Genomic DNA, 26,898 nt, shown 5'->3' on the forward strand with positions numbered 1-26,898 from the left:
AGTTACTCTTAAATAGAGGTTGAATCTATCTTCAACAAGGGCCATTAGACAGAAAAAATGAAGGTACTGCAAGTTCTCAATACCCATTCACATTAACAAAGCTCTCCCACAGATGAAGAAGATATTGGCAAGCGTGAACCAGTTGAAGAAGGTGATTATTCAGAAGACAGAGGTTCTTCCATAAATACTGTTGACAGTATGTAGGAGGAATAAAACAAATGATTCGAGTCAAAAATACCCAGTCCACATAAAATTATTCTAGTGTGCTCAACTTTCGACAAACAAACCACGATGATTAGAGTGACGAAACAAAGCTAAAATAATAAAGTAACTGAAAGGGAGTTGTGTCATCCATGTAGATACGAAAGAAGGCTTACGTCAAAACCAAGAACGGAAGATATAATTTTAAAAGGGTTGAAACACATAACTAGAGTTTTCTATTGAATTATAGAGACGCATGACAGTATGCTTATCCTGACAGATGATTAAATTGATGAACAGACTCTAGTATAAGTCTGAAAGATAGCTAAAGGAAGTATCGACAAATAGAAATAATGCATAACAAACAACCACAAATAGAAAGTAAATAATTGATACTAGAAGGAAGATTAATTTCAAAGAGAATGACGATATTCTCAAGTATTCAACGTTGGGAAATAAATATTCCCAGGAAGCCAAGCAAGGAGCATACAAGTTTATAGAAAACGACAGAAGTTTTTGTGTTGAATATTCGAGAATCTCCGGACAATTGAAGCCAAAAACCATGTGATCAACAAAGATATCTCATTTGCACAAGAGTTCTGAGTTTATTATCGCCATCACAAGAAGGTCGCATCTGAAGACACGAGAATAAGGGAGTGCCTGTCGTATTTATACAGATGAGGGCAAAAATGGAAGATCGCACCATATTTGTTTTTGAAATAATGATTATGGTCTTCCAGTCTGTGCGGAAGCAAAGAATTGGATGGACAAAGTTATAATACTGAAGTTGCATTCGAAAGTAATAAAGTCTAATAATAATTGTTAGGCAAATTGTCGGTGCCCGTAAGCCATCGAAAAGGTGCAATTATATTTTAAGACAAGGAGCCCGATGACTATGTTAATTAAAGGGTGCAATTCAGATTATAATATGATTAATCATTTTAGTTGAGATGTGAAATATTTATAAGAGGTGTGACTTTTACCAAAGGTTATAGCTCTTATATGGCTAAAGAGGAATATTAAAATGAAATGGTACGGTTATAGTAATTATTTAAAATAAGGGGTGCGATTAATAAGAAAATGTAACATGACTTTCCATTTGAAAAGTCACATCTCTCTTGTATTCAAAATATAAATAAGGGACAAGCTATTTGTAAAAAGAGAGATATCCGAACATTCAGACATTCATATTGAGAAGAAGCATTTTATATTTATTGTAAGGAAGAATAAGGGTTCAGTATGATTTTATAATGAAGTTCCATTATTTTATTATTATAAAATTATTTTATTTTAATAATAAAATAAAAATGTTCTTTGTTTATCATTAATGGTATGGAGATTTAAACTACAGGGGAATCGTCCTTCATAATTATATTTTAAAATTCTGTATATGATTTTGTTATCAGATAAGTGGACATGGTCAGTTAGCATTTTAAATTTGATCATCATAGGTGTTGTGAAATATTTAATTGTTTCCGTAGTTGTGTCCAGTTTGTCTCAGTGGAGTTCAAATTCAATCTGGACTAATTTAAAGATTGCATTATAATTGATTTGTCGCATCTGGATTATCAAAATTATTGGCAGTACAAGTGCATTGAACATTATGAAGTCGTATGTAAAAGTTCACCGAAGTTGACTCTCGCTCGGATGAGCAAAGGCATTGGTCTTTTTATTGAAGTCAGAAAATCTATATATTCCTCCTGCAAGCATCAAATTCGTTATTAACAAAACTTATACAAAAACATTCACTTATCAAATATTCAGCATCCAATTTCATTTTAATCGAGTTCGAGGACCTTGCCAGTCGAAGAACTCCAGAAGTTTAAATTCGCTATAGAAAAGCCTTGAACCAGGCTGCCAGTGTTAAGGTAAAGGTTTACCTGCCTGGGTGTAGCGGAGCTCGAAGTGCAGGGGAATCTAAGCGATTTCCGTTCGTTGGCCAGAACTGATTGAGAAATCCTATCGGAGAAGTGGCAGGCTCTTGGATTTCCAATCTGCGGTTTTGGGAACCAACACCAGGTAAGCTGTATAGTTCTGAGGTTAATTTGGCAATTGTGCTAGGGTTTTCAGGAGTTAAATGGCTGCGAATATTTTCACTGAAGTGGACACCTTGATATATGGTACCCTTGCTTGCATTTTGAGGGCGTATTTCATGTTGTAAATAGATGTGCTATCCAAGAAGTGTGGAGAATAGTCTAAGAAGCCAAAATTGCTAGGGAAAGCGTCGCTGCAAAATCACCAACTAAACTTAATGCCGTCATCAAATGCTAAGAAAAATGGAACCTAGCATTGCAAAATCTTTGGAGTTCTTCCCAACTTACCCAGAGGCTTATCGGAAAACCTGGTCAACTGGCCAAACACTCGGGGAACAACATTGCACAAAAATGGGGATATTACAGATTACAATATTACAAAAATCAAGCACCTAAAAATTGCCAATAAATTCATTGATCAAATAAGAAGCAAAAACTGTATTTTTATAGTGACAGTGAAAGGTGACAATACACTTTATGGATGTGAGATAAATGGAATAAACTAATAAATTTTATTAATTTTTTGCTTATGATTAAAAGTGTAATTGACCATTACTAAATAATAATTGCTTAAACATTTTAAAATATGGCAAGAATATTAGAAAAACAATTTAGGTTATTTTACTTGGAACTATGTTGATCTTGTTTTAAATTTGAGTGATTTTGTAGTTTCTGTTTTGATCTACATACTGTCAACTGTGGCATCTAGTGTGACCATACCTTAATAACTATAGCTGAAACATACAGTCTTCTAATAATATTTTCCTCTTATTTTGCAGTTCACACTGTCAATAGAAGGTGATAAACTGAAGCCTATCAAATGTTACCTGTCATGATTCATTAAGAAACTTGAATTATCACTAAAAGGATGTCTGTATCAAGACTTATTAACTAATTTAAACCTAGACACTTCTAATTTATGACGCCCTATGAAGACATTGGAAATACTTAAGATCTCTTCAATTTTTCAATGGGCAAGTAGCTGTAAATGATAATATATGCACCTTAAGAAACTGGATATCTACATACATCATTGTCAATGTATTATACTTTTTTCTGTCAAAACTAGTCATCATATTAGACTTGTTGTAAGGGATTAGTCCTGATAATTTTGTTTTGGATAGACTGCATTTCAACTTCAGATATATATTTTCCTTTCATTTGTAGGTATTGTATGTGTGGGAGGGGATGGAATTGTCAATGAGGTGAGCAAAACATTAATTGCACAATGATTACTGTGAATTCTCCATCATTTTATATATCCTTATTTTAAGCCATAAATATTCATTTGATTTTTTCATTCAGGTCTTAAATGGTCTGAAGAACCAAACAAATGAGAAATTTCAAGCTATGCCAATTGGCATTATTCCTGCAGGATCTGACAATTCACTGATATGGACTGTATTCGGTATCAGGGATCCTGTTACCGCAGCTTTAGCAATTATCAAGGTACATTTATCAAATTATTTAATCTGATTTGTAGCTTTCTACTTAATATTAGAAACGAAATCCTTTCTCTTAAATAGAAATGCATTGCTACCTGAATGTTTTGATAGATGCATGCACATATGGAAGAGAAAATAAATGAGATTCGTGAAGATGGGAAATTGAGACCAAAGCAAAAGATAGATGATCACATACCATATTGTAATTAAGTCTAGCTGGGTTTTAAAATATCTGATAATTGAGAGTCCACTGTCAGGACTCTAATCGATCTAAAATAACATTTTTGGGGACAAGTAGTGCAAAATGACTGACTCCTTGGGTAGGGAAAACTAAAAGTCTTCCAGTTAATCAGCATTCTCATATTTTAAGTTTGGAGTGGGAGTCAGTATTTGACAAGAGCTAAAGAATGTTAAGGAAAGCCCAAAGAAGCTGAGTCCTGAGCTCAATGATTACTACTAACCATTATGAACAAGGGACAAGCTTGAGAGAGAGAGGCAGAGAAGGTTTTTGTCTGTTAGTTTTTGTCATATGTCCTCAGCTATTTAATTATTGTTGGGTTTTAATGTGTATTTTCTGTGTTGTGCTTGAAAGTTTTGTCTTAATGAATTCGAGAAACAGAGAAATTTGAAGCATCAACAAAGAAGAAATGAGAATGCAAAAGAAATGAGACACACTGCACAATGCGTGCGCGCAAGATTATTTATTTAGTATAAATGGGGTTTATAATTTATTGTACTATACAAATTTCTTTTATTGTCTATATGTTTGTCTATTCTTGTTGTCTTGTTGTTATGGATCAACAAAGAAGAAATGAGAATGCAAAAGAAATGAGACACACTGCACAATGTGTGTGTGCAAGATTATTTATTTAGTATAAATGGGGGTTATAATTTGTTGTACTATACTAATTTCTTTTATTGTGTCAAGTTTCAAGCCAAATTCATCATTCTAATGAGTCTTAAATGTGTTTGTCTATTCTCGTTGTCTTGTTGTCCTTCGTCCTTTTCTAATCTTCATGGGGTTGTAAAACTCAGTTATTCAAATCATTTGCTGAGGTGAAGAAGGATCAGTTGCTGCCAAAAAACTTGGGCAAGGGCGCACCTTTGAGACAAAATTTTCAGTACCAAAAATCCCCTATTTGGATATGGTGATTTCACCCTAAGAGTACATTGGTGCTGCAAGCTGGGTTCTAGCTACATGTCTGGTAAAATAGAAACATTTTTCTAGGAGGATGTTTGAGGATTTTGTGGGTTGCACCTGTTGTACTAGCAGTATTTGATGAGCACATGGTTATACTGAAAGGGGTGTAGATAAGGGGATGTAAACCAGTATAAAACAATCTTTTACTTTTGCAACTTAACAATCACAATAATGACCAAGATTGATATGAACAACACATGATTTACGTGGAAACCCTTGTGAGAGAAAGCCATGACAAGTTATTGCTTATATATATTTGTCCTAAAAGCTTTGTAGTCACCAACTCACAGGACATGCCAAGCCCCATCATTCATAGGCACCAACCCTCACCGGTAAGCATCGACTTAGCAAGACACTGATTTCTCCTTTACAAAGCACCATCTTCCACCTAGGTTCCACCTTGGATGTCACACTTTCGATGAGTGAGGGTCATATCTAACTTCATAAAATTATTCTCATCACTTTGTAATTGCCTCCATATTTACTCCATTGTTGATATATCTTTGTAATGTCCCCATTAGCAAGGATAATAATACCTGCAAAACCAATGTTAGAATTTATGCAATAATAAAATATATTTCACTATTCTACTCTCTATCCTAACCCAACCTTAAAGACGTCTCCACATCGGGATCAATAACCCTCTTGAGGATCCTTAGATCTTCGGTTACTTCTTCGTCTTCTGTGAAGTGCTTCCTTTAAGGTCCTTCCTAGAAGAGACATTCTCTATCTAGGGCCCTTGATACATGCATATGTTAACATCTACAAAATATTCCGGCCTTATAACTATATTAAGATCACTCTCTTCCCAAAGGCACTGTCTTGATCTTAAATTATTAACCACATTAAGATCACTCTCTTCCCAAAGGGACTCTCTTGATCTTAAGCCATTAACCGTATTAAGATCACTCTCTTCCCTAAAAAGGGACTCTCTTGATCTTAAACCATTAACCATTAAGTCATGTATATTATCCATTTTGAATTACATCTTTAGATATACATATGTATATGCATAAATTATCCACAAGTATGATTCATTAATATAAATAAATTTATAATCATAATTAAATAAATATAATCTATAAACATACCTTTCTTACCTTCCTCTTTGCTTGGTCCATGTGGCTCTATCAATAGTCGGCTCTTTTTTTTCTTCTTTTCCAAGAGTCACAACACTTAATGGTTATAATCCTTTCGAAAAGTCACAACACTTCATTGTTATAATCCTTTCGAAAAGTCACAACACTTTATAACTAAAATCCTTTGGAAAAGTTCTAATACTTTATAATTACAACATTTTTGAAGAGTCATAACTGTTCAATATTATGACCCTTTCAAAGGTTCACATCCTTTCAATATCATTGATACCTTTTCAGAAAGTCACTTCCTTATTTTCTTCATATTACTTTTCTCTTCCATTTTTCCTTCTTGAACTCCTATCTTCTTCTCCTCTTTTTTTTTCCTCTCTAAAATAAACTTTCCTCCCTTTTATATCTTATTTTTAAGGAGTCATGTCTATTTGTTAAATATCTCTTGACTTTTCATTAGATTTAGTTAATTTATATTACTCTATGTTATATTATTTATTTACTTACTTATTTGCGTTTATTATTATTTATTATTAAATTCTATTTAGAAAGTTAACTTACTTTCTACAATATTGTCTCTTATATTTAATTTAATTTCTTTATTTATTCATTTTAATTTTATTATTTTTTAATTATTTAAAATATCATACTAAATATTATTTCATTGATAATATAGATTAAATACTAATTATTTCCTATCTTTATACTTTAGTATTAGATTTAATATAACTTTATTATCATTATTTATTTACTAACATTGTATTATATAATTATTATTGAAATTCTATCTTAAATCATGGATATGACACTCTTCCATTGACTTCTCATTTGATCTTCTATATATATGTTTCTTACTTATTGCATCATTCTTCACACTTCCTTTCATTGATCGCTTTCTATATCTTGATTGCTCTAGACATTAGTCTTCTTGTTTGATCTTTCTTTTATTTCTTATCTTATCAATAGTCACATTTCTTTAAATGTCTCTTGGCTATTCTCAAACTGAACTTTTGATTATTTTTTCTTTACTTTAGTGCTTTCTTTATTCTATTTAGCAGCTTGTAGTTATAACCATACTCCCTCTATTTATTTATTTATGCCCAGTCAAATTGTCCTTACTACATTAAATCAACTGGCTAGTATATATATAACCTGGACAATGATGAATAGCTCACATACTGCTCCACATTGCAAACCACAGTGCCCTTGGAGATAGATCTCAAAAATAAGATACTGCACTCTCTTCTTTTGATATTTGTTTGTAATATATTGCCTTTATTACTGACACCGCCATTAACTCAATCACACTTAACATTTCTTATTGTATACCTTAATGCCTCTTTATGGAGTGGATGTGATTTCTCACAGGGGAGACTGTTAATTTTAGGATCTCTGACAGGAACAAGAGATATAATAATTGATGGAATATACTAGACTCAGATTTACTTACCAATCTGATACTGTTACTGTGCTGTTCTGAATGTGCAGATCTTTGAGATTGAGTAGTCACTGAGGGTGTTTGAACTTGCTGTGATTAATATCTTGTTTGCAGATAAATTGCTATGACTGAATAATGATTGATGTCTTTATTTGCTGGAGTAATCATCAAGACTGAGAATGCCTTGTAATTGATTACAGACTGCCGATAACTCCTTTGTTATATATGCAAAGTGACATGTCTTCGTAGAGGCATGACTCTACATGGCCAATGCCCATGTAGGGTCATGTCCGTATGTGGACATAGTACTAAACCATAACCGATCATAATTTGGTAGTTTAACAAATATATTAAGATGACTCTTAACTGATAACGATTCGGTGCACTATTTAATTTGTCTCTTCTTATAATAAGAGCCTGATAAGAGAAGGAATACTATTTATGAATAAACTTGTACACACACACACACACACACACACACAAGTATATAATAAATACTTATCAAGAATATAAGATGTAAAACAAATGTTCATGTAAATCATGAATACATATACTCAATAGAATGAGTACTACACTTCGACTGAAGCTATGCTTCAACACTCCCTCTTGGCAAGGGAGAAGTGACAATTTTTTTTATGAGATATTAGTATCAAGGATATCTATACACAACACATTATCTAACTTTAACACTCTGAAATAGTGACTTGTCAAATAACTACAATCACAATGTTATGAACACTATCATAACATATATTATGATCTCTAATTGTCCAAAACAATATCTAGAGTAATCATAATACTTCCGTTATCAATGACTTCCGATGTATCCGGATCAAAACTGTCATAATAACAGACCTATCTTTTGTAAGATCGTCACCTTACAATGAGGACCTTCTAAATATATGTCTTTGAAATATTGTCATCTTTCATTACATATCTAATGCAACTATTCAACTAGAAGCATAAACACACACATAAATTGAAACTTAAGTTCAATATTCAATAATTACAATTTGATCATACCGTGTTTACCTTTGAAATTTTCCAATTTAACATTGGCAAGAGGTTTGGCAAGAATATCTGTTGTTTGTTCATTTGTACTTGTGTAAATCAATCTTGATATACCATATCTGTGATTCAATATGCTTATATTGAGGAGAAAAACTGAATTTATAGATAACTGATTTATCTGAGTACAACATTGCATATGTCCCTTATGTATTCAAACTTTGGAAATGTATCACTCTCCCTCCGATTCCTCACTTTGGGATTCTCTTTTAAATTTATCCAATTTATCTCTTTGTTCAACAACTTAAAATGCAAGATTTTCATCTTTTTCATACTTAACTTCCGCTAGGGCTGCTTGAATTTTCTCCCGTTCCGGACAGATGTTATGAGTGTGACCGAATTTGTCATATTTGAAGCATTGTACTTTGGACCAATCTCTTTTCTTGTATGATTAGTTGAATTCCTTGTTGTTTTGATGAATTCCCTTTCTTTTTCCCTTATTATTGGTATTGATTTGAAGAGCTTGAAATTCTCCCTCTTGATTTGAAATGATTCCTCTCATAATTAATCTTGACTCTTCTTGAGTGCATTCGTTTTCGAGTAGTTCAAACCTAGGAAGTTCTGGTCGAAAACTTAGTCCACAACTAAATGTCTCCCAAGATAGTGGTAGTCCTTTTAGGGCTATAATGCTAAGTTCTTTGTTATCTACTTCATTTCCAATGGTCGCAAGTTGATCTTTCAATTATGAGATTCTTAGGAAATTCTCCATTTTTCATCTTGACGTATAGTAGATCTTGCTTCAATGTTAGCAATCTGCTTGTGTTGTTAATTTCGTAAGTATTCTTTATAGTGGAAAACATCTCAAAAGCAGTTTTAAGACTCGATATAGAAGGAAGAATATGATCCTTCATTGAGTCTATAATAATTTTCATGGCCTTGTTGTTATGCCTTTTCCATGTCGTTTTATCTATATCATTTTCAGGTATTGATTTATTTGATTCTATGTATTCTTCTAACTCCATTTCTCTTAGTACTATCATGACTCGAATTTTCCATGATGAAAAATTTGACGCCCCCTCAAGTCTATCCTCTAATCTTACATGATTAACCATTTTGAATTTCGAGGATAAAATTTTAACATTGATAAATCTGAGTTTTGATTTTAATTCAATCTAATATATATATATATATATATATATATATATATATTCCTATAGTAATTGATGGAATATACTAGACTCAAATTTACTTACCAATCTGCTACTATTACTTTGTTGTTCTGAATGTGCATATCTTTGAGACTGAGTAGTCACTGAGGGTGGACGAACTTGCTGTGATTAATATCTTGTTTGCAGGTACAATCGCTATGACTGAATAATGATTGATGTCTTTATTTGCTGGAGTAATCGTCGAGACTGAGAATGCCTTGTAATTGATTACAGATTGTCGATAACTCCTTTGTTATATATGCAAAGTAATATGTCTTCGTAGAGACATGACTTTACCATGTCCCTAGGTGGACATAGTACCAAACCATAACTGATCATAATTCAGTAGTTAACAAATATATTAAGACGACTGTAAACAAGAATATCACCTTTTCTTATAAATATACAAATTAATCCAATGATATACATAATTGAAATATAGAACATACCATTCATACCATGACACCAGTAGGCGTACCAGTAGGCAAGGAAATAGTTTCTTTTATTGATACCAAAATCATACATGTACAATACCAATGTTCCACATATTTATAAAGAGCCAGTTAGTTGGAAACCAACCGACGCATTTCCTTACCACCTAACTACCCAACCTGACAAACAATAACAAGTACTAACATAACATTTATTTATTCCGACTACATCTATCCCCCCCAAAAGAAGAAGTCGTCTTCCAGACGATTTTACAATATGAAATAAAACAACATCAATTTCAAGAAGAAGAATTGGAGGACATCCCTGGGCCTTGCAATCGCTGTAACTCCCACTCCGTTGTCTTCTACTCAGTACGAACACCCTGAAGGACTCGCAAAGCATCCATCTTTTTGGCTTCAGTTGCTGCCAACTTGCCTTCCAACTTAGCTTGTTCCAACTGCCAACCTGCTAAGAGAGCACTCTTTTCTACCTGAACTTGCTGATGAAGATGTTTGTCGCGCTAGGCTTCCACAAAAACACTTCGGAAAGCTATTTCTATAGTTGCCAAAGAGGTCATGAGAGGGGAAGAAGTAACCTGGGTCTGGGGAATGATAGCATGGCTAGTCCAAGCAGAGGCAATTTCTTCTTGGCTATAGTTACTTTGTTCTAAAAGACCCCAATCTGTGTAGCAATCAGTTCGCATGAACTGGGCTAATGCTGCAGCTGCTGTGAGTACACCTTCCAAGTTATATGTCTGTGCATGCTCCAGGAGTTTACGGATAGAATGCTCCATAGCCCGTAACTCCGTAAGGAATCCTTCTGCTTGAGTTTTAAAAGAAGTTGGAACCAAAGGTTCCTCATGGCCCTTCGGTATTTTCACTGGTTCTGGCGGCGAGAGTACAGGGGATGACACAAACCCCTCTTCTTCCAGAAGCTTGTCGACCTCTTCTAAAACCGTATCCACTCCTGCCATTGTCACCTGAGTACCTCGAGAGGAAGGGTCCTTCAGTTGCTCTCCCCTAGTGGACTTAACAACAAGAGCCACAAGCTTGACCACTTCTGGCCCAAGAGGTGTTTGTAGTCGTACCTTGTGTCCACAATGAGGTTGTCTTCTTAAATCAATCACCTTAGTGCGATTGGGTGGGTCCTGTGAGAGAAGAGGCTTAAGTCCACGAACAGATAGCTTAGAAACCCCCCATGTCGGAAATTGTCTCAAGTTGGAATCCTTATTAGAAGAAACTAGTGGTATCACGACATCATTAGGTGAAGAAGCCAGCTGAGAGACCTCTGTGACACCGGTGGGAAGAGGTCTTGTTGCAGCCGACAAAAACACTACTTCACTTAGGGTGCCCTGTAAGTGACTGAGACGAATTTTTGCTGCTTGGGAATCAGAAGATGAGGAGTCTGTATCACCTGCGGTGTCCTTAGAATTGCTTTGATCCTCATCCTCTTCCATCACTACGGCTTGGCGTACTTTCTTTTTGGTAGGCTCACCACAACCCAAGGTGTCAAGACGTAACCAATAAGTCATTGCTGGGCGGTACGGTTCCACTCTATTTGCTGGTACCAAGGTTTCACGATGTTCATTACTAATTTGCAGCCAAATTGCCTCCAAAAACAAGGCCACTGCATGGTGGGGCATGTAGAAAGCCTTATGCTGCGTTTCCAGGAATTCCCGCAGTCTATCAAAAAGGAGTTGGGCCTAGTTATAGACCTGTCCTTGGGATAGACCCTCCACCATTGGCACTAGCCAAAGAGCAATATTCGAAGTACGATTGCTAGCTGTGAGCTTGCTTTTTACCAAATCCACCACACAACGCCATTCCTCATTTGCAATGAAAACCTTTCTCAACCCATGGCTATTTTTCATAATACCTTCCCATTCCTTATTTGTAACATCCGGGCGGCACAGGAGTTTGAGCCATTTCTGCTTCTCTCCTGTCATAGGGTCTTTGCTCAACTCCTAACCCCGATTAGGGATTCCAAAAACCCTACTAAATACTTTAGAAGAATAAGAAACCACCACTTGGTGCTGGGCATATTGTATAACAGACTGATGGCCTGCTCCACCATACCTTGTAATCAAATCTCGGAGAATGGGTTCAAATTCATGTAAATCAAATATGGGCATAAAAATAATCTTGTCCACCTCAGCTGGGATCAACACCTTCCTGAGAGGATGATTTGTGTCTGATTTTTCCCACCATGCCGTGCACTCATTGCCAAGTACACCTTCAAAACTAATAGTGGAAGCATTGATCTCTTGTGATGGTTTAGTTTTTCCCTGTGCCATGACTGACTTTCGAGCTTTTTCCTGTAGAGCAGTTGCTTTAGTACATTTGGATTCCACAATGTGGCCCCGATTGGGATTCCCCATGCTTAACTTTACCATGTCAGGCAAATTTACAAATTGCCAGCGTGTACCGTAATACCCCCAATGACCTCCAAAAAGCAGTGTTGGCGTCTTGCTGAAATAATCTTGGCAATCAAATTGTAAGTATTTTATGTAAGTTGTATATACTGCAGCCATACTGTCACTGGTCCGTACAGTCACATTGTCGTACAGCTCCTCATACCACCCCATATGGTCATTCCCTTGTCCTCTTTGTTCGTACGCTGGATTTTTCCCTCTCTTTAGACGTACATGACAACTACATACGTTCGCAGTTGTACACTCCCTCTGAATGCCGTACGTTGGCAGCCGTACAATATTTCTCGGGATGCCGTACGTTGGCAACTATACACTCCCACTGGCATCCGTACATTGACAGCTTGTCTCCTTTTTGAATTCTGGTCTGTACGTACAACCTGCCTCCTTTCTGAATTCCATACGTTAGGGTCCATACGTACAAGGGCACAAACTGTCCAAATTGGTCTGTACGCAGGCAACTTAAGAGATGCTAGGGATGCCGTACTGTGCCCTCTGTACAGTTGGTATAGACCTTCCTTTGCCTGCCGTACTGTTTGATAAGGTTGTCTTTCCCCTAGATACACCCTCCAATTCTTCAGCTTGTACTCACTTCCCTCTGCTTGCGTGGTGGAAAAATGACTTTGGCTCAAGTCCTGGGTGTTTATAAAGTAAGCACCAATTTTTCGTTCCTTGTATATTTTCAATTTGGACCCATTCACTAAATCTTAACTAGTTGGTTATCAAGGGTGGCTAACTTTACCGCTCCATTTTCTTTTATTTCAATTATTTTATAAGGTCCTAGCCAACGAATTTGAAACTTGGCTTTATTTCATTCCTTCCATTGTACCGTAGTACCAGTTGCCCCGGGTGAAAATTCATCATTTTTAGATGTTTGTCATGCCAAAATTTGCGTTGCTTCTACGCCACCTCTGTACACCGTTGGGCAATTATTCTTCTTTCTTCCAAGTGGAGCAACTGGTGTAAGCGCTCCTTGAGACTATCCTCATCACTTAGCCTGTTTTGAATGGCTATTCTTAAGCTCGGAACCACATATTCTACTGGCATTACTGCTTCCTGTCCATACATAAGCTGGAAAGGGGTATGTCTCGTAGTACTCTTATAAGTTGTTCTATAGGCCCATACTACTGCTGGAATTCGCTCCTCCCAGTCCTGACCTTCAACACCACAAGTTTTGTAGAGAATGGCAACCGATACTTTATTTGTGGCTTCTGCCTGACCATTCGCCGTTGGATAGTAGGGACTAGAGAAAGAATGAAATATTTTATATTCAATGGTCATCATTCGAATAATGTGATTCACAAAATGCACCCCTTGATCACTGGTGAGCCACAGTGGAATCCCGAACCGGGTAACTATCTGTTCATAGAGGAAACTAGCCGTACTACGGGCCGTATTGTCTGGCAAGGCTTGTACCTCTATCCATTTAGTGAGGTATTTCGTGGCCACCACTAAATATTTGCATCGATGAGTTTTGCTAACCGGTAAAGGACCCACAAAATCTAGCCCCCACCTTTCAAATAATTCCTGTGGTTGAGATGAGAACAGCGGCATGAAGTCCCTTTTGAGCGGCTTTCCTACTCGCTGACATGTGTCACAACTTGCTAAACCATTCCTTGGCATCCACATACAATGTGGGCCGCCATAATCCTGCCAAGAGCACTTTTCATGCAGTGGTATCTGGTCCCATATGGCCTCCTGCCACTCCATGGGACTCTCTCAGAACCCCCCAGGATTTCTTCATCACACATCGTCAGAGGATTTCGTCTGGTCCCAGTTTGTACAACAACCCTTCAATTAATTGAAATGTACGGCTTTTAAAGGCAACTTTTCTGCGTTCAACTTGAGGCATGTCATGAGGAAATGTAGCTGTGGACAGGTACTGGCCAATCTGTTTATGCCACGCAGGTAATACTGCAATCTGAAAAAGTTGAGTATCTGGGAAATCCTCATTTATTCCATTCCTAGCAATTTCTCCTAACTTGATGCGAGATAATTGATCGGCAATCACATGATTCCTCCCGAGTTTCACTACAATTTTGAATGTAAATTCTTGTAACAAAATCAACCATCGACTTACTCTTCCTTGAATTACTGGTTTATTCACCATATACATTAATGCTTGGTGGTCAACAAAAAAATGTGAATGGTGTAGCAAGGAGATAGTGCCTGAATTTCTGGACCGCATAGACCATACCCAACGCTTCTCTCTCCGTGGTGCTATAGTTTTGTTCCGCTTTTGACAGAAGCCTACTAGCGAAGTATACAGGATGGTCCAACCCTTCCTTTCCTGTTTGAGCCAAGGTGGCTTCTATAGCATAATTGGAAGCATCTACATGGACCCAAAACTCCTTATCCCAATCAGGATAGATGAGGATAGGTGCTTCCACAAGTCTTCTTTTGAGTTCTTGAAAACCGTCTTCCTGCTCCTCCTTCCATTCAAACCGTTCCCCTTTCCTAGTTAACTTTTCCAGTGGAAGTGATACTTAAGCGAATCCTTTGATGAATCGCCGATAATACCCAACATGGCCTAGAAAAGATTTGATACCTGTCACATTCTCCAGGGCTTCCATTTCCAAAATTACCTTTATTTTGTCTAGATCTGTCTTTAAGCCTTCTTTACATACTATATGTCCCAGAAGTCTGCCGTGTGGGACCATGAACCGGCATTTCTTAGGATTGAGCACCAGTCTCGCTCTCCGACATTTCTCTAGACATTCTCCAATCAATTTAAGGTGTTGTTCTTTACTGCTATACACTGACCAATCATCAAGGAATGCTTTAAAATTTCCTACTAACATACCATGAAAAATGTGTAGTATAATGCGCTGAAAGGTAGCTGGTGCATTGCATAGTCCGAAGGGCATCCTATTATAAGTGTATACACCGTCTTCCACTACAAATGTAGTTTTTAGCTTATCCTCTTTTGCAATGCTAATTTGGTTATACCCGAAAAATCCATCCATAAAAGACTACATCTCATGGCCGGCTACTTCTTCTAAAATGCTGTCTATAAAGGGAATGGGAAATGGGTCTTTTATGGTTACTGCATTTAGGCTTCTGAAATCTCCACATATTCGAATCTAAGTACCATCCTTCTTGAGTGATATCACAATAAGAGAGACCCCTTCGCTAGTTTGAACTTTAAATATTATCCCTGCCTCGAGCATCTTTGTGATTTCTTCTCCCACCTTCCCGGCATAATTTTTGTTCATTCTATAGGGCCGTTTCCGTACTGGCCTTGCTCCAGCTATGAGTGGAATCCAATGGACACACACTTCTGGTGGTACCCCTTTTAAATCTTTGTATGTCCATGCAAAAAAGTCTTTGTATTCCATAAAAATTCTTAGAGTTGCGGTCTTGAGCACAAGATCCCAATCCTCACCTATGAAGATTTCTTTGGTTTCCCCTTCTCCTAGGTTCAAGGCCTGAAGATTCGCCTCTTTGTATTCTACTTTTTGATCAAAGGTGTGGGCCGGTGTGGCATCCAACATGGTTCCACCCTCTTTGTACTCTATGTAGGCCTCCGGATATCGTTCCTTCTCTTCTAACATGTTGCAATTTGCTTGGAAGACTTCATAATCGCCCATTTGCTAGTGAAACAAGCCCTTCAGGGATTCTATGTCATCCTCCAAGTACTCTCCCAACCTGAGTACTCCTTCCTCGTCAGGTTCTATTCCTTCATATTCTTCTTCTTCCAAGTCAGATGCCAAGTCCTGGCTTACTGACTGGTTTTTGAGATCAATAATGTACTTCCTTCCTTTTGATTCAATAGAGAGGGTTTTTTTTTTCCAGTTGTGATTAGCTTTTGCTGCCACCAACCATCCCCTTCCCAGTAAAGCATCATATCCTTTCTTTACCAAGGTAATAACCACAAAATCCAAAATAAACTGTTGGATTCCTATTATTACCTTTTGCCCTATCAAGGTACCAATCGGTTTAATGCCATGCTGATCTGCTCCCACAAGTTGGAATTTGGGCGGCCACAAGGTAGGTTTTCCAATTGCCTTCCAAGTATCGTCTGTCAATTATTGTGTTTGAAAGTTTGTACCCCATTATTTCCATTTCCACCATTGCTGGCATTTTCCCCAAGCCTGTCGTGAAGAAGGTATTTTCTTCCTTTCCCACTGAAGTTTCTTCTTCCTCTACCCCCTTTACTTCTTCCGGTTCCACTGGTTCCACCTGTTCTATTATTTTTGGTTCCTTCTCGGAATCCTCCTGCTTAGTTGGCCGCATTCCTTGTGTCAAGGCAACTTGTAACTGGGGTAGTGTATCCAGTAATTCCCCAATGGAGACCGGAATGGTAGTTTCTAATACTTTCTTTATAATGTTCGGTACCCCTTTTTCCTTAGGGCTCTTAGCTGGCTTAGCTGTTGTTTCCCCCCTCAACTCATTTTGGATGTTTTGCTTTGCCTCCTCAAATCTTGCTTTTTCCACCGTGGCCTCCGAATATATGGCTTTCTTGGCTTGCATCCTTGTTATTGCTAGTATCTCCTCTTCTGATCCTTCAATATCCAACATGTTTACCCCTTTTTGCCTTGGGCAATTTGTATCCTAATGGTTACCCGGTCCACACCATTTGTAGAGCATCCCTCCATTCTGCCCCCCTCCATTTTGACATTCTGGGGCAAAATGGCCCCATTCGTTACATCTCCGGCATTGGATCATGGGCCATCCTCTAGAATCATATTGGATTGCCCTTCGGGGTGTGTTGGTGTTACTATTATTATTACTGCTATTGGCATTTCCTCTTCGATTACCCCTGTACCCCCCTAGGGATGCTTCTGTATTATTGTTCTTTGGGGGAGTTATTGGTGGTGTAGATTGTTCTCTTGCGAACAATACCTGGGCATTCCTGGTTTTTAAGTTATAGGGGTAGTCCTTGATAGCATGACCCCCTACCTGGCAAATCTTACAAAACATCTTTCTCAGACATGTTCCTTTGGTATGACCTTCTTTTTGGCTGTCTGTACACCAAAGGTCTTTACCTTCCTTCCTTTCATCCTTATTGCCGGCTACCTCCTTCATTAGCCGTTTGAGGTCCTTCCTCAAGGCTTGGATTGTTTTGGACTCTTCCTCACTCTCCTTGGAGCTCTCACTAGAGCTTCCATGCCATCTCCTCTTCGATGTTTTGGTTTCACTTTCAATATCCATAGCCTGCGTATAGGCATCCCCGAAGGTGGATGGTGGAACTATTTTCATTTTTTTTTCTTAAGGATGGGGTGAGTCCTTCGATAAACCATCTTTTCTTTAGCCCATCTGCAAGCTTATTGTCCAATTTGTTAATGAGTTCCTTCAATCGCCTGGTATAGGCCTTTATTGATTCTTTCTTGTCTTGCCTTGTATTATAGATTTCGGTGACGATTTCATCATCATCTCTTAATAGTTTGAATTCTTCTTCAAATGCTGTACGCAGCTTATCCCACGTGTTTTTCTTACCGGTCTCCAAGTTTGCATACCAATCTATGGCGATCCCTCTTAATGTTGGAAGGAAAGCCTTCAGCCATTCGTTACTATCATTCTCCCTGTTGGCTTGCCATTTAGTTATACAAGTTTTACAATGGCGAGCCGGATCCTCTGATCCATCTCCTATAAATTTGAGCAACTTTTATTTATCAACAACCATTTTCTTTGCTTGTTGCCGCCTTCCCAAGGGAACCCCTCCTCCCGAGGAAACACCACCACCAGGTGAAGCCCTAGATGGAACACTACTTCCTAATGGAACTCCCCCTCCGGATGGAATACCCCTGCCAGATGGAACACCCTCGCCAGATGGAACGCCCTTGCTAGATGGAACACCCTCGCCAGATGGAACAAGAACACCCTTGCGAGATGGAACACTACTTCCTGATGGAAGTTTTCCTCCAGATGGAATACTACTTCCCGATGGACTAGACTCCTGACCCCTTATGAGTTCTTGCTGTTTAGGAGTTTTGGGGTTCCCGCATGTGGACTACCTTTCCGGTGTGTTTGAAATAACCAAATTGGCTAGTTCCTCAATAGTATGCTCAATCCACCCTTCCGAATTTTGATGGGAATCTTCTTGCATTCTCCAGTTACGATGCCTCTCTTGTTGTTGTTGGAGACGTAGGGTTCTTAGAACGACTTCCTCCTCAGTTTTGTCCTCTGGTACTGTCCTCCGGTATATATTTGGAATTAAGGGCATGAAGTAATTCAGGACCTATCTCCCTCTCTTGGCTTCTTGTTCGGTTCCTCAGTTCTAGAATTCCGCGCCTCCTCTCTAAACCATTGCAGTACTTGTTGCCTTCTTCTTTCCCTCTCAATTTGTGCTCGTGTCCTCAATATTTAGCAGGTTCCTTGCTAACAGTCGAGGAATCTGTCCTAGGATCGTACACCGCCGGTGGCATGGAGAGTTCATCGCGTACCGTGCTCTCAAGAATCGTCCTCTCACAGGCTTCCTTTTGCACGTATTGCCTGACCGCAACTTCCCACGCTGTCACCAGGGCGTGTGTCGACTGATCCTCCCTAGTTATTTCTTCCTCCTCTCCGTCACTATTAACAATTTGGATGCAAGGTGTAAACGGTCTTCCCATTAGTCCATTCTACCACTACGGTACCTCCAGATCCGAGCTTAGGCTACGGCACCAAAAATGTAAATAGGAATATCACCTTTTCTTATAAATATACAAATTAATCCAATGATATACAGAATTGAAATATAGAACATACCATTCATACCATGACACCAATAGGCAAGGAAATAGTTTCTTTTATTGATACCAAAATCATATATGTACAATACCAATGTTCCACATATTTATAAAGAGCCAGTTAGTTGGAAACCAACCGACGCATTTCCTAACCACCTAACTACCCAACCTGACAAACAATAACAAGTACTAACATAACATTTATTTAGTCCGACTACAATGACTCTCAACTAATAACCATTCGGTGCACTATTTAATTTGTCTCTTCTTATAGTAAGAGCCCGATAAGAGAAGGAATACCATTTATGAATAAACTTTATATATATATAGTACTTATCAAAAATATAAGATGTAAAACAAATGTTCATGTAAATCATGAATACATATACTCAAAAGAATGAGTACTTCACTTCGACTGAAGCTATACTTCAACAGAGACATCCTTTCATAAATCTCTCAACTATTTTTTACAAGTCTGTATCTAATTGTTCTCCTTGTATTGTAGGAGATTCCTCATAGTTGTTTGTAATGTCCCACTTTCCTGGAATAAAGTTTAATAATAATGAGTTTAAAAATAAAATAAAATAAGATTAAATAAATATTAAGTAATAATTATAACTCATTATTAGAGAATCATATAATTAGAATTTATTAATCTAATAATAATAAAAAAAGAGATGATAGTTGTAGACACCTAAATTTGATTACACCGCTTTGGTAATCCTATTTAGTTATCTCTAAAGGCATCATTAATTAAATTTCTATTTAATTAATCCTTTGCCATCCCCTAGCTGATTAATTTAATTAATCATTTATAGTCTTAATTGATAAATCAAATAACCTATTATTTATCAATTAATCCTATTCTTCTATCTAATTCCAAAATCCTCATTTATTAAATAAATCTATTTGATAAATAAAGCCCTCAAATCTAATAACCCGTAAACTATCCTAAACCCCTTTTTTAGCCTAATCCACCCCATCCACCCATACTAACCAAGCTTAGCCACTAACTCACCCACCCTCATGAATGCCATCCACTTGCAAATCTTTAACAAGCCTAATCTAATCCTAAATCACCTTTAATCCCCCCCCTAACCTTGTCACATTCCCTAAGTAAGCTTAAGACTTTCCTAAGCCAAGGAAAGTCAACAATCTCAACTCCCTCCAAAATATCCCAACCACCAAGCCATGAATGCTCTTACAAAAGCCATAAAGACTCTTACAAGCCCATTCATTGCTCTTACAAGCCATTATGAAGGGTCTTTATGAAGATATTATCCCTTGAGCCTCCTTTGTTGACTCATCTTTGCCCTTTCCTCCACCCACTCACCTTGTGACATGTGTCACTCCCTGATTGGCTGTAAGGAAGCACAATCCATGTGCTCTCCTCTCATGCAATCTCAACCCTCCTTAACCATTTCCCCATCCTTACATCTTAACCCTCCATCCCTCAAGCCCTTAGCCTATAAATTGAATCCCCTCCCAAACCATTTCATCACAACCTTTAAGCCAAAGTTATAATGCTAGTTTGAGAACCAAAAGCCATCAACCATACCCTTATAATGCCAAATTGAGAGCTCACAAAGCTACCAATTTGCCATTACCCATCCAACATCCATTGAAGCAACTTTTGAGCACTTGAGCATACATCCCAATCTTTAGACTCATCTACCAAGCAAAGAGCTAAATCCTATTGGGAGAGTCCATTCATTTGGCTCATATTTCCAATTGGGTTTTCCTCTTTAGTTTCTCATTTATGTTATGATATTTTAGTTTGTAAATGCTTTTGATTTCTTAATTTAGTGTTTCTAACATACTAATATAGCATATACATTTTGGCACGTCCGGTGGGACCCCACTATGGGTCATTCATTCATCCATTTCACCCTATGTTTTGTTCTTATAAACTAACCATCTAATATTTGTTGTTGTTTGAGTGGGTTGTAGGCTGTTTTGCTTGTTTTTGCAGGTTAAAGAACGCATTTGGGAAGAAGACATACCCTCTAAAAATTCAAAAATAACAAAAAAAATAAAAAATTCTAGAAAAAATCCGCGCATTTCTGTTTTTTTCGCGCAGTGTCGTCTCCGCAGATTGGTGTCTGCGCCTGCGAATTGTCGTCTCCGCCAGCTACTTTGTTGTCTCCACAACCAAACCGATGTCTTCGCAAATCAGCGTCTCCGCCTGGTCTTCTGCTGTCGGCGCCGCCACTAGACTGTCGTCTCCGCAGATCAGCGTCTCCGCCAGATACTCTGTCGTCTCCGCTGCCGCCTCTCCTGTTCTGTCGTCTCCGCTGCCACCAACCCAAACTGTCCTCTCCGCAGATCAACGTCTCCGCTTGTCTCTAGTTTTCTGCACTGCCAAACCGACTTGTTGTCTCCGCTTCTTTTTCTGTTGTCTTCGCAGATTGGCATCTCCGCAGATCAGCGTCTCCGAATTTTGGCGTCTCCGCCTGATGAACTGTCGTCTCTGCCTGTTTTTGTTGCATTTCTGTTTTAACATATCAGTTCCTGCACTTTTTATATCAAATTTTAACTTTTGGTGGTTCCATAGAATAGAGGTTTTTCTAAGCATTTTTACACTTAGGAAAAACAACAAAAAAAGTTAAAATTTTTTTTCCCATAATTAAACTTTCATTTTGGAAGATTTTGGGTGACTAATCAATTTGCTTTTTTTTGTCTTATTGCAGGTTGGAGCAACAGATTTAATCATGTTTTTTAGGTTTTTCGTGGAATGAACTTGAACGGTTAAACACATTTCTCTTTGAATGTATGTTGTTCAAAACACACTCTTGAATGCCATCGATTAAAATCAATTTTCCTTGGAATGCATGCTTAAAACAAACAACTCAATCTTGAATGCAAAAGATCAATTAACCATTGCAATATCTCACACTTCAATTTTTGGTGCATTAAAAAGAACAAACAAATCTCTCTTTTGCATGCAACTTAGACAAAGTTAATTTTTGAACACTTAAGAAATTTATCAAGTTAAAAACAAATCAACAAAAATCAAATTTAGTAGTTTCTTCATTGGACTCACCCTCTTTAATCACCCATTAATTTAACCATTGGTTGCAATCTCAGTGCCATCTATGGGGATGGGTCCACCTAAGAGAGTGTTAAGTGTTCCATAATTAGATTCTACTTAATTCGCTTTTTGAGGGTTTGTCTTAAACTTATAAGATTTCTTCACTGTCCAAAAATCTAGATTAAATCGATCACACTTCAAGTTTGGATTTTAAAACTGAACAACCAATTGACGTGGAGGGCCTCCGGGCGCGCTTGACAATCGAGTTTCACACATCTTTGTTTTGGGTTTAAAACGAACGAACACTCAATCTTGAATGCCTTAAAGAAAATTGATCGATACTTGACGTGGAGGGCCTCCGAGCGCGCTGCTTTACTTTCTTGTTGACCTTAACTCTTCTTCTTGTTCGTATTCTTCGATCGATTTTTCTTTGTTGGCACATTTCAAAGTTGGAATTGAACATTGTCTCTTAAACATGAGTGTTTGCAAAGTCTAGATCAGAAAACTTAAGCGTCAGTTGGAAAAGAATCCTGTCTTTTAGCCCAAGGTCATCCAAGTCTTCTCTCCCCTTGTCGTCTTTCAAGGCCATCTTGGGTGCATAAAATTAGGATCCAAAACCTTGTTTCTCTTTTTAGGAGGCCTGCTTGGGGATTTCATCACCCCTTGGACGACCTCAACTCCAGCGTTCCGGCGGAGTATAAAGATCGGGAGGTCAATCTAAAAACCTCTCTTGGAATCAAGATTTTGTCACTCGAGCTAAGCCTCAAGGAACTTTATACCCTTGAGAAGTGAAAGAGGAGAAGTGGGTTACCGCTCTTCTCGGCTATGTGACATTGCTTTGGTTTCATCTATGGATTTGGGCCTCACGTACATTGGGTATATCGAGGACTCCCTTGCTAAACCAGCTGTCAGCCTTGTAGACAACCATTTAGGATGTTAATGTGTTTGAAGTGATTGATCGAAACATTTGTAAAACATACACACTCCTTGGCGCAAGTATCACATTCTGAGAATCAAAAACTTCTATCTGGTTGTTTCTATCTATTGCTTGATCTTTTACTTATTGAATGCATGTTTGCCAAACTTGGTCAATCCTAGCTTAGGGCATACTTAGCGTAGTCACTGCCTATTCCAGAAGTTGAACAAGTCAAAGCAAAACAATCGAGATCTCTCAAAGCCAAGCAGATTCAAAAATTCATGTTAGAACAACCCAAACCCAAACGGAAGTTTCACAAAATTAAACTCAAGCCATCTCAGGCATACCAAGAACTTTCAGCCAAGAGAAAGGAACTAACACCAAGCCCTCGAATTGCCAAACTCCACAAAGCAAAGGACAAAGCTGCTGACGAAGCTCTTCAAGACGCTTGGTTAGATCGCACCATCCAACTTAACCAACACCCAGGAGTTAACAATGCTTATGCCTTAACAACTAGGCATGACTTCTATGATTAGACTCCCTTGTTTCTCCACATCTTCTTGCATAAGTTTCACTTTAGAGTCATCTTTGTAGGAAAGCCAGCCATCTTTAGTCATCCCCTTAAGCATTTTAGCTCATCCATCTCATTTAGAACCAAACCATCTAACCAACAATCCAAAAAATCGTTGCATCCAAGCCTTCAGAATTGTTGTCACCTTGCCAAAAGTTTGCCATTCCTAACATCTTCCAAATCCACCAGCCTCACCAAGGTTATCCCTTTGACAGAGCTTTGTCTAGGGTAATCTAGCTTTGTCACTTGTTATCCCTCATCACCTTGAGCTAAAGGTTGGGATCCACAAGTGGTTAATCTCGTGTTCTTCCTGAAGGATCATCAGTCTATCCTTAAGTTGACACAATCACCACCAAGCTTGCACATAGGAAAGCAGACCTTTCGTACTTTGGCAACATATCTTTGAAGTTAGAATCCCCAACCCAATCCTCTTTAGGTTTTGTCATATAGCTTTGCCTTAACCTAGGAAATCTTTTGCATAGAAAAGCCTTCCCTCGTTTTGCATCCATCAGCATTGTTGCATCTCATCCCTAGGAACATTCTGCATTTTCATGTCACCCGTCACTTGCTTGGGCAAGAAGAAGGAAACAATGGAGCCCTATCATTTGGATCCAACAACATTGCTCCCCTTGAGCACTCAACCATCCTTTAGCCCAAAGAACGCTATACCATCAACTACAACCAACCAGGAAATGCAGTATTGGTGAACGCCATTATAGACAAAAACAAGGAAACAATCATGGCTAACTTTCACAGGGACAACATTGGAGCCTTCGACTTTGGAAGACCTCCCCCCTTATCAGATCCATCTTACCCCTTGTTTGAGCAACTCCCACCACCCATAGGCTCTTATGATTCGAATTATCCTCAATATGTGCCAAAAGAAGAGCCTCAACCCACCCCATATGATCCAACAGACCCAAACATACCAGCCTCCACTCAAGTTGAAATCTCCCTTCCACAAGCCAATCTAGCCACCACCACCCCACCATTGGTCCATACCACTCCATCCCAAACTTCCTTCGCCCAAAACACCTCATCATTCACTCCCTTCACTATTGCTGCTGCTGCTCTCCAACCCAGCCTTCCAAATCCACCCATCTCCCAAATCAGTGCTAGTATCTTTGGCCAACCTCAGCAATACACAACCGGGATGCCACCCATGGGGCCAAATAACCAACCCTTCATCACCCCCAGCTTGTTTACCTCAGCTTAGAACACCATTCCATCATTTCCACTAGGTCCTTGGAGTTCAGTGCCATTAGCCAAAAATCCACAAGCTACTACCCTCACTCCACAAAGCTATCAAACCCCACAAGCTACTACCAATGTTCTACCCAGTTCTCAGGTAACCCCAGCTCCTGCCACCACTCTACCAAGCTTTCAAATCCAACCACTAAGTTATCAAACTCCATCAATTCCATTTCCAAGCTTTCAATTCCCACCACCTCCACCACCAACTAATCCATTACCTCCTATCACCAACTATTTTTCTATGCCACTTCTAGGAGGAAATCCACCACCACCAACCACCAATTACTTGGCCTCTTTTGCCATGCAGATACCTTCCCAAATGGGGGCACAACCCACATATATTGGTCAAACTCCTCAAATCCAAAGCCAAGTTCCACAAGCTCCCCGATCCTTTCCCCAAGCTTCACAACCATCTTATACCTTACCTCCACAAAGCAATCCATTTATCCCACAGCCAGCTTATTTTCCCCAATCCCAACCTCAAATTCAATATCAACAGCAAGCCTTACAACACATGCAGCAATATGTGCCACCCCCACCTCAGCAACCCATCATCCACCATTCAGTTGCCCAAGCCATTTACAATCCCTACCAGCCCATACCTCAAAGCCATCCATATTCCATTGCCCCATCTAACACATACCTACCTCAGGGCACTCCTACATTGGGGGCACCCCAGCCATCACCCATTAATTCAGAATGGGAAGCCATGAAGACAGCTTTGAAGAACATCCAGGAGGGAAATGATCCAAAAATCTTCAAGTTTGAGAATGTGTGTCCTTACCCATTTGACAGAGCCATTACCATGACACCATTTTCCAAGCATTTTGAGACACCCAAATTTGACAAATTCAAAGGAAAAGGAGACCCTGTCACACATATCAAAGAATTTTACATGCACTGCCAAGAAGTGGCATACGATGATGTCTTCCTCTTGCGCCTCTTTCCCAAAAGCTTGGCTGGATCAGCTCTTGAATGGTTTTATAGAATACCATATGGCACAATTAAAAACTTTGCTGAATTTTCTGAGGCATTTGTAGCCCAATACGCTCATCTTGTTGAAACAGAGCTATCAGTAGTTGATCTTGTCCACACTAAGCAAAAAGGTGGAGAAAGCCTTCCCGAATATCTGCAAAGATGGCAAACCCTTACCACCCGCATATCTTGCACCTTGCCAGAGCGCCATTTGGTGAAAATGTATATTGATAATGCCCATCCGAGCTTGGCTCACCACATGACCATGAACTGTTTGTAGACCTACAAAGATATCAAAGAGAAAGGAATGATCCTTGAGCAAGGACTCATTAAAGATGGTGTGGTCAAGATTTACAAGGAAGCCAACCAAAATCAATCACATTCCAATGACAAGTCTAGGTATTGGAACAAAAACAAGCATGTTGCAACAGATGGCGTCACTGACACCATGCATGTGAATATTGTTGGTCCTTCTCAAAACCAGTCCAACCCACCATATCAACCAAACAATCAACAAGCTATCAACTACCAACAACAGAATAACCAAAGCTATCAAAACCACAATCCAAGACCCAACTTCCAAGGGTCTAGCAATCAAGCTAATGCCATCAATGTAGCTGCAGGACAAAAGCCTAGATTCCAACCTGCACTTAGAAATTATACACCCCTTGGTGAGCCATTGGATGTCATTTTCGAGAAATTAGTCAAGGAAAACCTCATCAAATTTCCTCCTACCCAGCAAATTGACCCCAAGCCAATCCAAAGCTGCATGGTACAAAGACAATGAGTACTGCAAATTTCATAGGGTAAAAGGTCACACTACCCTCAGATGCATGAAACTGAAAGATTACGTGCAGGACCTCATTGATCGGAAAGAAATCACTGTTGGTGCCCAAACCTCTCCCAATGCAGGCTTATAGATCTATCAAAATGCTTTTCCTCCTCACAACAACCAAAATCTTGGAAAAGCACCTATCCAAGACAACAACAACAACACC

At 38.6% G+C, this 26,898-nt stretch overlaps 1 protein-coding gene across 6 annotated transcripts in view; it reads left to right on the forward strand.

Moving 5' to 3' along the window:
• Positions 1–26,898, forward strand: part of LOC149564972 (sphingoid long-chain bases kinase 1-like) — a 179,954-nt gene that overhangs the window by 90,473 nt on the left and 62,583 nt on the right. For all 6 annotated transcript variants that reach the window (XR_016361985.1, XM_089818509.1, XM_089818508.1 and 3 more), the window contains exons 4-5: positions 3,402–3,439; positions 3,540–3,683. Coding sequence is in view for 5 of the 6 variants with exons in the window: in XM_089818509.1 (XP_089674635.1) it covers positions 3,402–3,439; positions 3,540–3,683 (182 nt within the window). In the remaining variant the exon portion in view is untranslated. The remainder of the gene's footprint in view (positions 1–3,401; positions 3,440–3,539; positions 3,684–26,898) is intronic.

The sequence above is a fragment of the Cupressus sempervirens genome, chromosome 3, assembly GCF_028749045.1.
Source record: "Cupressus sempervirens isolate cs-2001-9-10 chromosome 3, ASM2874904v1, whole genome shotgun sequence".
NCBI lineage: Eukaryota > Viridiplantae > Streptophyta > Pinopsida > Cupressales > Cupressaceae > Cupressus > Cupressus sempervirens.